The sequence below is a fragment of the Bos indicus x Bos taurus genome, chromosome 12 (assembly GCF_003369695.1).
Source record: "Bos indicus x Bos taurus breed Angus x Brahman F1 hybrid chromosome 12, Bos_hybrid_MaternalHap_v2.0, whole genome shotgun sequence".
Lineage (NCBI taxonomy): Eukaryota > Metazoa > Chordata > Mammalia > Artiodactyla > Bovidae > Bos > Bos indicus x Bos taurus.
Genome location: NC_040087.1, coordinates 77,213,957 through 77,226,320, shown reverse-complemented (window position 1 = coordinate 77,226,320; position 12,364 = coordinate 77,213,957). Strand labels below are relative to the sequence as shown.

The 12,364-nt window shown below is 44.9% G+C and overlaps 1 protein-coding gene across 1 annotated transcript in view; it reads left to right on the top strand.

The window, feature by feature from the left end:
- NALCN (sodium leak channel, non-selective) overlaps nt 1-12,364 on the top strand; it is a 302,068-nt gene that overhangs the window by 237,668 nt on the left and 52,036 nt on the right. Inside the window, exons 19-20 of the mRNA XM_027557923.1 lie at nt 9,401-9,502; nt 9,910-9,979. Of these exons, the coding sequence (XP_027413724.1) occupies nt 9,401-9,502; nt 9,910-9,979 (172 nt within the window). The remainder of the gene's footprint in view (nt 1-9,400; nt 9,503-9,909; nt 9,980-12,364) is intronic.

Here is a 12,364-nt window from a genome sequence, read left to right as displayed (position 1 = left end):
AGGCCTGGGCTGACTCACGAAGGAGCTGGATCTTCAGTACGATATTAACTATAAACCTATAAACAAACGCAGCTCTTCTCTCATTGCCGGAGGCCAGGAGCGAGGAACTCACCGTTAGCTTTAGCATTGTGGAGGCAGGTGAGAGTCCTTCCCAGGAAGCACTCACCTGTTCTCTTCCCAGGTTCTGAAGCCATGGTTTTACGTCATTACCCCTGAAGGACTATCTCTCTATTCTCTCTTGATGTTGTTCAGCCACTCAATCATGTCCTCCTGCTTGCGACCCCATGGACTGCAGCACGCCAGGCTTCCTTGCGATGTCCTCCAATGTCTCCCAGAGTTTGTTCAAACTCATGTCCACTGAGTCAGTGATGCCATCCAACCATCTAATCCTCTGCCGCCCCCTTCTCCTCCTGCCCTCAATCTTTCCCACCATCGGGGTCTTTTCCAATAAGTCTCTTGATGTGACTATCTTACATTGACCACATCTGATAATACTTTACAAGGGGACCCTCAAATTCAACGTTCTATGAAGTCATATTACCATGCCTTTAGATGGTAATGACATTTAATACTGGACACTTAATATCATGTAATTTAACTTCTCTATAATGTATGAAAGTAATTTGAAGACTCACAGGCCTCTGTCTTTCATTATCGAACGTACAGACTTTGCCTATCCCGTGTCCGGGAACATTAAGAAAGAAGATGTGGAGACAGCTAAGAAAGAAACCAAGGACCCCCTGCTACCGTTTCTATAAACAACTCGTGGTGTTTAAAGGCTAATAAAGCCCCAAGATCTCTCTTAGAAACATCATCTTTGGGCCACTCTTAAAATATTTTAGATGGAGACATGTCAAGAAAAATAGAGACAATTTCTTAAGACACGATTCTCTCCCCTCGACCTCCATAGAAGATTTTATATAAATATATGGCTGTCATATAAGGGGTAATTGAAATTCCACAACACAAAGGCAAGGCAGAGAAGGGTGGGGGGGAGTCAATCTTTCATATTTTTTTTTCAAAGGCTTGGCAAGAAACCAGGGGTAATATTTTTGCAACTGGGAGTGCGTATTTGCTGAAGAATATTCCCACGTTTGAGTCATCATCAGGGGTCCTAGTCTTGTTTTACTTTCAAAGGTAGAGAGGGCGGAACGTTAACCCCAGCTGGGAGAAGGAGCATGCCCCACTGTCCTTCTCCTCCAGGGAGCAGGGATAAAGGGATTACAGATGCCTGCATAATAGAGAATTTCCTCACTCAGACAAGACAAAAGGCTTCATTATTTTTCACCAGACCCTTGAAGCCTTGTGCCTTCCCGTTCCAGAAGCCAGGCAAGCTGACCAAGTGTTTTGTTTTGTTTTTAATTTTAAGCCCACATAATGGAGTTTCTAAGAACCCAGGCTTCAAGGACTTGCCATTATGAAGGGATAAAGGAAAGATATTGAAGACCTTCACGTCACAACTCTTAGGGTCTCCCCTCTGCCCAGACGAGCCAGACTGTCCCTGGAGATCAGTGTGTGTCTTCAACACCTGAGCATTGTCTTCCTTCCACGAGACCAGAAGGCATCTAAATCCTTATGAAAAATGTAAAGCAGCAAAATAGAATTGAATCTTCGAGTACTTTTCCTTCGGACTAGGTTTTTTCCTGAGTAACTTTAACAACGGATGCATCTTATTTCTTGTTGGTAAAAGAGTAACAGTCTCAAATTCCTCCCTTATTTACTATTTTGGTTTGGCCGTAGATTGCTGTAAGACACGGTATACGGTGACCTTGTTCCCAGTGATGGTTTGCAAGTTTCTCTTAATAACTTTCTCATAGGATACAGATAAAGATTTATAAGCTTTCTACTTGCAAGGAACACTGTCTGATTTTTTATTCCCGTCTCAGGGTCTCCTCTATCATAGACATGCAGTGTGTTTCTTGAGTGGTGTAGTGTTCAAGTGAAAGTGAAGTCACTCAGTCATGTCCAACTCTTTGCGACCCCATGGACTGTAGACTATGAGGCTTCTCCATCCATGGGATTTTCCAGGCAAGAGTACTGGAGTGGGTTGCCATTTCCTTCTCCAGGAGATCTTCCCAACCCAGGAATCAAACCCGGGTCTCCTGCATTGCAGGCAGATGCTTTACCGTCTCAGCTACCAAGGAAGCCCAATGAATAAAAAAAAAGTAAAAGTAAATGAATAAAAAATAAATAAAAAGTTAGTAGTATTCTAACTTGAGATCAAATTAAGATTATTTAACGTCCCCTTTCAAAAGCACAGTTCAAGCACATGCTGTTTTGTTTGTGATTATTTCCATGCTTCGTGAGCATAAAAGGATCAAAAAAGAAATGAAAATATTTGATCTTTGCAGATGTCAAGGTTCGTTCATTCAACAAATGTTTGTTGAGCACCTACTGTGTACAAGGTGGAGTCATCAGTGACCAGCCGGGGTGTCTTGGAGCTCTTTGGAGCCCGGCACCTGTGAGGATCGGCAGGACCACGGAGAGCGATGTGGAAGCAAGGTCCCTGCCGGTGGGAGATGGGACCTGAGGGGCTGTCAGCAAGGTCCCTGCTGGTGGAAGATGGGACCTGAGGGGCTGTCAGCAAGGTCCCTGCTGGTGGAAGATGGGACCTGAGGGGCTGTCAGAGGCAGACCCTTCAGGACCTTGCCAGTCAAGCTGAGCTTTGGGTCTTCATCTTTTTCTGAGGAGCGATAGGATGTTGAGGATTTTAAGGCAGTGATGATAACGGTATTCATTACCTATTGCTGTGTTGCAAACTACTCCACAATTAGGGATTTAAACAGCACGTGGATGAACTCACAACTTTGGTCAAGAAGCTGGGCATGTGTTGCTTTCTGCCATGTATCAGCATGAGTCAGCCACAGGTATACGTGTGTCTCCTTCCTCTTGAAACCAATACAGTATAGTAAAGCAATCATCCTTCAATGAAAAATAAATAAAAATAAAAAAGGTAGGCATGGCTTTGCGGGGTCTCTGGCTCTGGGTCTCTCACAAAGCTGCAGGCGTTTTGAGGGGAATGGGAAGCATCCCCTTCCTAGCTCGCTTGCACAGTTGTTAAGAAGCTTGTGTGCCTCCTGGGCTGTTGATGGAAGACCCCCATGTCTTAGGAAGGGGGTCTCTCCTTAGAGCAGCTCCCAGCATGCCACCTTCTTCCTCTAGCAAGTGAGAGACTGCAGAAGGTGGAACCACAGTGTCTGGTGACCTCTTCCATTCCTTCTGCCTTCTGTTTGTTAAAAGCAAGTCTCTTAAGTCCTGCCTACACTCAAGGGGCTACACAAGGGCAGGGAAACCAGCGTAACCAACAGTGCAGTCTGGCTGCTCCCACTCAAAAGCCAGTACAGAGGGCGTGCGTGTGTGCTCAGTCGTGTCTCACTTTGGACTTTCCCAGGAAGAATACTGGAGTGGATTGCCATCTTCTCCAGGGAATCTTCCCAACCCAGGGATCAAACCTGCGTCTCCTGAGTCTCTGAACTGGCGGACGGGTTCTTTATCACTGAGCCACCTGGGAGGGTAATATAGAGGGCAGGTTGGTGGAAAGGAAAGTTTGTTTCATTTTGGATGCCAGCAGCTGGGTAGGGGGTGGGTGTGGATTCTGTCCAAAGGCTGACTCCTCCCCAACCCCAACAGTCTGGGGGCACGAGCTTCTATAGAGAGAACGAGGGGGCTCTATACAGCGACAGCACAGTTAGCCCTGACAGGCATCTTGAAATTGGTCATCGGTGGTCTGAGCAGCATCATGTTGATTGGTTTAAGTAGTTAATCTTCAGTTCTAGGGTCGGTTTGTTTGCATTTCTTGAGGCCAGTTCTCAGAACTGTGGCAGCTTTTGGACACGACTTAGCAACTGAGAACACAGGCACTCACATCATGGCTACAGTCAGTTCATCCTGTCGTTCACTTCTCCACCTGGCGGGGGTTTCAGTATCTGTAAGACAACTCACAGGACATGGCTCAGAATATTATCTACAGCCACTGAGAAGGAACTAAGGGTCCTTGACTCTGCTTAATGACTATTCCCATTTGGTCTCCTTGGACTGTTTTCCTTTGTTTCTGTGTGTTCTCACTTCTCTGATTAACCTTCTTCCTTGGCTAAGGTTTTTCCGCAGACAACAGACAGGTGGAGGATGGGCAGCGGGGAGGGCCACAGGGTCCTGCCCCGTATCACCAGGGGGAGGGGACCACCGTCACACCACGGATGGTCACTTCAGACATCACTTTGCCTGTGATAATAATACGTTTGTGGAGACCAGTTAAGAGGCTGCAACGCTGGTCCAGAGAGTACATCTCCGTTCACAGTCAGAACAGAAAAGACTTACCGTCCAATGCAGATGTCCATCAGACTTCCTGTCCTCCACCTCCACCCTCTAAGTTTCAGCATCAACTGTGGCTTAGGACAAGACAGAAGAGTGGCTAACGGAAACTGAAATTTAAATCGAGCATCAGCGTTCCCAAAGCACTTGCATGTTCATAACCTTGCTTGGTCCTTCCCACTCCCTATGAAGTCAGTACTTTCGTCCCCACATTTTACGCTTATGGCACCAAGGCTCAGAGAAGACACATCCCTTGCCTGAGGTCCTGTAGCTCGTAAAAGCTGAGGTCAGAAGTGTTTGATTCCAAACTGTGTGTTTTTGCAAATCATCTTCTCCGTTAAGTCTCCAGACAAAGGCAGACTGTGAAGCCCCTCTGTACTTCTGGGTGAATTTGCTACTCTGAACCTGAGACTAGCAAGTTCTAGGTCCTGCATGCCCCACTACACACACGCGTGCACACACGCACACACATACTCATCACTACTCTCTGTACACCCCTACATCCCCCTGTCTTCCGTCAGTCCCTTCACGTGCCAGGAACTTTGCTTCTAGGAATATGAGTTTGAGTGATAAAATGGGCTGTGAAAAATGCACAGTCTAGTAAGGGAAGTAACTAATGCCGTAAGCATTAAATGACCGAATGACATAAGCATTAAACAAGCTTGGTTAATAACATGGCTACAGGAACATGGAACATCATCCTTTCGTACTTTCCCCTCGGTGAAATGTTTATTTCTCACTTGATGTTACTTATCAGAACCCATGTATATCAGAGTTTGTAATTATATGACACTCATGTCGAAACTCAATTTGGTAGTTCATAGTTTGGGTGACAGTCCACGCTTGCACATAATAAAATTATATTTATTTTTAAAGACAGTAAAGCAATCTTTTACCATACTTTTGGGTGAACCTTGGCCCATTGCATTAGAAACTCTGTAACCTCTTAGTAGCAGCTGATTGTGCCAGACGGCAGTGACTTTTCTACCAAGCTTATTGTTTTCTTGACTAACAAAATATTTTACGTGTATCAAAGATGGTGACATTGGCTTATGCGTGAAGCTGTTGTATTTATGCAGAAACATCCTAATGCTGCATCTTTGCTGCACCGACCTCAAAGCCCAGGTGTTCTCAGGGCATCCTTCCCCACGCCCTTGCTTCCAGCAGCCCCCCTCTCCCCCAGATCCATAGCCTCCTCTCTGAGTTTCTTGCATCATGCATAGGGAACCCAGTTTGGGCATCTGGTCACCTTGTATTGGGTTGTCCAAAAAGTTCATTCCGTTTTGTGGAAAAATTCAAATGAAGTTTTTGGCCAACTCAGTATAAGATTTTCCCCATGTATTTTCTTCTTTTATATCCTTTTTATTTACTTGTTTTTGACTGAGCTGGGTCTTCTTGCTGTACGGGCTTTCTCTAGTTGCAGCGAGCAGGCTACTCTTCACTGTGGTTTGCAGGCTTCTCACTGGAGTGGCTTCTCTTGTTTCAAAGCACAGGCTCTAGGGCACAGAGTTCAGTAGTTGCAGCTCACAGGCTCTAGAATGAAGGCTCAGTAGTTGTGACTGTAACTGCCCTCGTGGGGCCCATGGGCAGACAGTGACCACTGGGGCTGAGACAAGCATGCTTTGTCTGCCCATGGGATTTTCCAGGCAAGAATAATGGACTGGGTTGCCAGTTCCTTCTCCTGGAGATCTTCCTTATCCAGGGATCGGACCCATGTCTCCTGCATCTCTTGCATTGTCAGGCAGATTCTTTACTGCTGTGCCACCCGGGAAGTCCAAAAAAATTTGTCTTCACCCAATTTACTTTGGCCACCTGACGCAAAAAACTGACTCATTGGAAAAGACCCTGATGCTGGGAAAGAATTAAGGCAGGAGAAATGAAGGCTGGGAAAGAATGAAGGCAGGAGGAAAAGGGGGCGACAGATAGTTGGATGGCGTCACTGACTCATTGAACATGAGTTTGAGCAGGCTCTGGAAGTTGGTGATGGACAGGGAAGCCTGGCGTGCTGCATCCATGGGGTCACAAAGAGTCGGACATGACTGAGCAACAGAACTGAACTGAATTTGCCATGAATATGGCCCTCAGTTTTCAGTAAAGAAACCCTAGACTTTCTCTCTGGAGTTTCCTAGTTCAAAAGATGGTGGACCTCCTCAAGGGAAAGAACGAGATTTCAGAACATTTGGTCTAAGAAAAGACTCCACGAAAGGACTGATTGCTGGATGGAGGTGGAGGCTGTTGAGCTTCGTCTTGGGACTAGAGGTGGGGGTGGGATGCTGGGGTGTGAGGCTGGCGGATGACGGCCTGAAATGCCAAAGGGGACCATTATCGCGAAGACACAAGGGCCCCATCTGCCTGATTTCACTCTCCTTGGATCTCGTGGGCACCTTGTAGGCCCGGGGAAGGAGGAGGAACGTCAACAGCCTGTGCTCAGAGAGCAAGAAGACTGGCAGAGGCCTTTCGCCCAGCAACCGGAAACCACAGAGGCTGATGCTCTGAAGTCCCTTGTTACATGTTTTAACTGATCCAGAGTTACAGAGCATTCTCTTCTTTTTTTTTCCCATCAGTATCTAGTTTAAAATTCTTCCGGCTAACAGTGTTTATAACATAGAAGGAAGTGGTAGGATCAGGTTTGGCAAATGTTAAAGCAAATGGTTTCATATGTTACATTTAAGTCTCCATCTTAGTCTGCTTAAGCACAGGTTTTCTGATTGCAGGATAGAGCTAAAAACCAGCCCCGTGACCCCCACCCTGGATGAGTGAATCCCAGAGAAACGGAAGATTCACCATGGACTGCAAAGCTGCATGTCACATGCACGGCTGAAACGCCAGCCTTTTGAGTATTCTTTTCTGAATTCTCTAGATCCAGCAGGAAAGAGAGAGCTGGTCATCAGCCAGAGAGGAAAAGGGGAGCAGCTTTCTCCCCAGCGCTTCAGCCATGCTGTTGGATGGGATGGAGGAGGAGATGTCCTGGGGGGAGGGATTGTCTCCATGGAGACCTGCCTGTCCTGTTCAGTCAGAAGAGGGCGTCTCTGCTGTGGTCCTGACTCTTCTCCAGTAAGGGTGCCCAGGCATCTTCAGACTGGGCTACTGGGCAGGTACCAGCAGTTTTCTTTTTTTTAATCACAGGCGTCTTACAGCCAGTTACATTCTACGTATTTCAGACATCAAGGACACTCAACGCAGAAGGGTATTTTATAATCAAGTTGTATGTGTTGCATATTTAAGACCTATAGGTCTCAGCCACTTTAGAGGAGAGTCTTGGGATGAAAAATAAAAGTTAACTAAGAAAGTGGTTGAAGGTTAAGTCTTGACGGTTTATACAAATGACAGGGTTCTGTATATGCCGGAATAACACCGTTCTCCAAGTAGGTATTTTTCAGAATGCCGTCATGATTTTCAGGCCTTTGTCCAAAAAAATAATTCTTAATATACATAATATGAAATCATCCTATACCTTTGTCAACTCAGCTGAATTTACAAATGCATCTTCCTCTTGACCTCATTCCAGTCCTGGAAATAACCACATGTGTGTGCTAAGTTGTTTCAGTCATGTCTGACTGTTTGCAACCCCATGGACTGTAGCCCGCCAGGCTCCTCTGTCCATGGGATTCTCCAGGAAAGAATACTGGAGTGGGTTGCCATGCCCTCCTCCAGGGGATCTTCCCAACCCAGGGATCGAACCCAAGTCCTTTATGTCTCCTGCACTGGCAGATGGGTTCTTTACCACCGGTACCACCTGGGAAACCCAGAAATAAGCATCGTCTCTATATTTCTTTGCTGTTCAATAAAATTTTAATTCTATCTCAAAGTGGCCTATGTAATTGATTAAGCTGAGAAGAGTGATTTGGGGGCCTTATTTCCTGTAATGCATTTACATTCATTACATGTGTATTGCTTTCATAGGTATTCATCACAATGATCTTCACTGGCATCAAAAGTGTTTTTTAAGTACTTGAAAATACACATGGTATCATAAAAATGCTGTTTTAGGTATGCTGAATAGACATAGGTCTTTTTCTCAAAGATCTTAACTCCAAGATGGACGGTAATGATGTGATTCAAAGCCTCTCTGGAAATGCACTTTAGGAACCATAAATCGGACCGTGTTCTGGAAAGCAGTGCCAGAAGTCCATGGGTTCTGGTTTGAATACCTGTGGTGTCATAAGATTTGCCTGTTACAAAATCACTGCATTTTAAGTCTATGAGTTTTCTTCAACATCAAGGTCTTTTCCTCGCTTCTGGGGTGATGAAATTAAGTGCAAAGGTCCCTCAACTCATTAATGACAGTGTCACCTTGGAACCAGGTCTCTTCACCCTGGAATTATTTTTTTTCCACTCTACTACTATGTCAAGGGACTTCCCATCTTTTCCAGTTGGACAGAGCTTCCTGGAGAAGCAATGTTTTCTCTCAGAATCATTACCTCACAGGAGTTATCCCCCAATTGTCTTCACTCATTAGCAAATCTGAAGTTAACACAGGCCTGGTTATGGTTTAAAGAGAACATGTTTTTAAAAGCCTTCAGAGTTTTGTGACTGCAAAGAAAGTGGTCCCCTATAAGCCACAGGCTTTAAAGCTGACGTTTCTCTAGGTATTTATTCCAGTTTTAATTACCTGTCCTTTCCATTACTTTTCTACCTCTAACTTTTCACTTTCTTCTTTTCCTAGCATTCTGCAAATCTCCTCGAAACATATATTCCATCAGCCCAGGAACCTGGGTTGGACAAGTCTTTCCCTAAGGGCTTTCATTAGAAACCTCCCTGTCTAAATTGAAAACCAACATCCAGGGTACCCAGGGGAAGGCTGGCCCTACTGCTTATAGAATCTCAATAGAGGCTCTCCTACTTGGTGGCGGGGGCTGGGGGGTCTGTTTCTTTTTCAGCACTTTCTTGTGGTTATGACCATTCTGTTTTGAAAGTGCTCTTGACACAGAACCTAAAGCTCATATACCTTTCTGACGATGTGTCGTGTGCCGTATTTTGTCTTATCATTGGTGTTTCCTTAAAAATAAGAAGGGTAATGAGCAGTTATGCATTATTCATCCCAAGTGTATGAATCAGGCATTTATCTGGGCTCCTTTTTTTTCTCTAGAGCTTGCACTCGACAGCGCATGCTGAGCGGATCATTTGAGGGGCAGCCGGCGAAGGAGAGGTCCATTCTTAGCGTGCAACACCACATCCGCCAAGAGCGCAGGTAAATAACAGGGAGACGAGGCTGCAGAGAAACCAAGGACCAGAGTTCTAGGGGAAGCGTCTCCTGTGCATAACCCTGGTCAGGAGGCAGGCACGGGTGAAGAACTGAGTTCTGTTTGTTGACGACAATAGTCATGAAACTCACAGTCAGATTCAAACAATCAAAAAATATTTCAAAAACCTCTCCCTTGTTGATGATCACACTCTCACTTTTAAGATCAGAAGGGAAAATTCTGAATTTTGTTTGATGGGATCAAAGGCAGGTGGTTAGACCTAAAGCTTTTGCTCTAAAAAGAAATAGTAAACATGCATGATGCTATCAGGGATTATTTTTTTTTATAATATCATTGCTTAAGAATCCACATTTGGTCTCAAGATGTATTGATCAGTTGGTTGTAATTGTTTTAGGTCATTAAGACACGGATCAAACAGCCAAAGGATCAGCAGGGGGAAATCTCTTGAAACTCTGACTCAAGATGTAAGTTCTAACACTTTGGATTTGGAAAGCTTGATTGGTAAAATATCTTTAATGATTGCTTAGACAATTCCAGCACTTGGTTCCTTCTGTCACACTGTTGTATCTCCTTAAGACTTCATACTAGAAGGAATCAGGAAATTTAGCCAGCAAATTAAATGGCCAGGTACAGAAAAGTGACCACTAACTGTACAATATTTTGGCTACCTGATGCAAAGAACTGACTCATTTGAAAAGACCCTGTTGCTGGGAAAGATTGAAGGCAGGAGGAGAAGGGGATGACAGAGGATGAGAGGGTTGGATGGTATCACCGACGCAACGGACATGAGGTTTAGCAACTCCAGGAGTTGGTGATGGACAGGGAAGCCTGATGTGCTGCAGTTCACAGGGTCACAAAGAGTCTGACATGACTGAGTGACTGAACTGACTGACTGAACTGTAGAAAAGTCCAGACATCCTACGATACATATACCTTTGTTAGATTGTTTTGTGGTCTAGTCCCTGAGTTGTGTCTGACTCTTTGTGACTCCATGGACTGTAACCCACCAGGCTCCTCTGTCCATGTGATTTCCCAAACAAGAAGACTGGAGTAGGCCGCTGTTTCCTTCTCCAGGGGATCTTCCTGATCCGGCTTCAAACCTGTGTCTCCTTCATTGGCAGGTCAATTATCTGCTGCTGAGCCACCAGAGAAGTCCTTTTGTTTAGATAGTATAATGCAAAAGTGAAACATCATTTGCATTTGACTGAAATTAAAGACATTTAAAGCATTTTATGGGAATGAGTCACATCATTAACTTTAAATATTTTGCTAATTTCCAAGTATCCTAAAATCTAGACCCAGTGTCTGTCATTCCAGGGTTAACATACTAGGAAAGAAAATTTTGTTTCTAGGTGAATTTTTCTATCAAAGGCTTCATAAGACTTTCCCAGGAATCTCTTTTCTAGGTCACTCATTTATTTATTAACTGACTCAATAAATATCAATATTTATCAAGTGTTTATGATTTGTCAGTTCCTGCTCTAGGGAGAAGAAGTAGCAGGGAAACAAGACAGAATCTCTGCACTAGGAATGGAGATGCAGACATAGAGAACAGACCAGGGCGCCAGCGGGGAAAAGCCGGGGTGGGGGGCGAGTTCAGAAAGTTGCATTGACATATATACACCTATTGTTGTTGAATCGCTAAGTCGCCTCCAGCTCCTTGTGGCTCCGTAGACTGCATCATGCCAAGCTCTTCTGTCCTTCACTATCTCCCGAAGTTTGCTCAGATTCGTGTCCGTTGAGTCAGTGATGCTGTCTCATCCTCTGTCCCCCTCTTCTCCTTTCACCTTCAATCTCTCCCAGCATCAAGGTCTTTTTCAGTGAGTCGGCTCTTCACATTAGGTGGCCAAAGTACTGGAGTTTCAGCATCAGTCCTTCCAATGAATATTCAGGATTGATTTCCTTTAGGATGGACTGGTTGGATCTCCTTGCAGTCCAAGGGACTCGCAAGAGTCTTCTCCAACACCACAGTTCAAAAGCATCAGTTCTTCGGTGCTCAGCCTTCCTTATGGTCCCACTCTCACATCTGTGCATGACTACTGGAAAATCATAGCTGTGACTCTTTGGACCATGTGTAAAAGAGACAGCTAGTAGAAAGTTGCTTTATAGCAGAGGGAGTTCAGCTCGCTGCTCTGTGATGACCTACAGGGGTAGGATGGGGTGGGTGAGATGGAGGTTCAAGAGGGAGGGGATGTACATATACTTACAGCGAATTCACATAGAAAGAGCAACACCACACCATAAAGCAATCATCCTCCAATTAAACAAATTGAAAAAAAAAAAAAGAATTCCTGCCCTGCAGAAGCTTACATCCTAGTAAAAGAGACAATCAGTGAGCAAACAAATGTATAATCCATTCTGGGAGTGATTTTTATCTAGTTTCCATCATCACTGCTGTGACAGATTTGCTCTGTATTACAAAGAAGAGTAAAATAGTGTAAAGAAATCAAAGGTGGAGATTTGGGGGCAGGGAACATTAGAGAGGTGGGTTTCACTGCATTAGCCCAGGGACCCAGAGAAGGTGAAGGAACAAGCCACGTGGCAGCCCAAGGAGACCCTGAGGAGGCGGAAGTCTAACCTATGGGTTAGAGTCAACAGCAGCTCGACCATGCCGAGATTGCCATGAGAGGGCTGGAAAGGACTGATTAAATACTGGTCATTAGTGAAGCCCTGATTAAGGCATAGGTGTTGAGTCTGGATAGCTTGGCTAAGAAGGCAGAATCTTGACTGTTCAGAGTCAAGGAGAGCATCTGAGAAAGCGAAGGAAGCTTAGCGAGGCTTTGGATTTTTTTGTTTTTGCCTATTTTTTTTTAACCACTTTACCTCTTCTGAAGAGTGTCTAGAGTTTT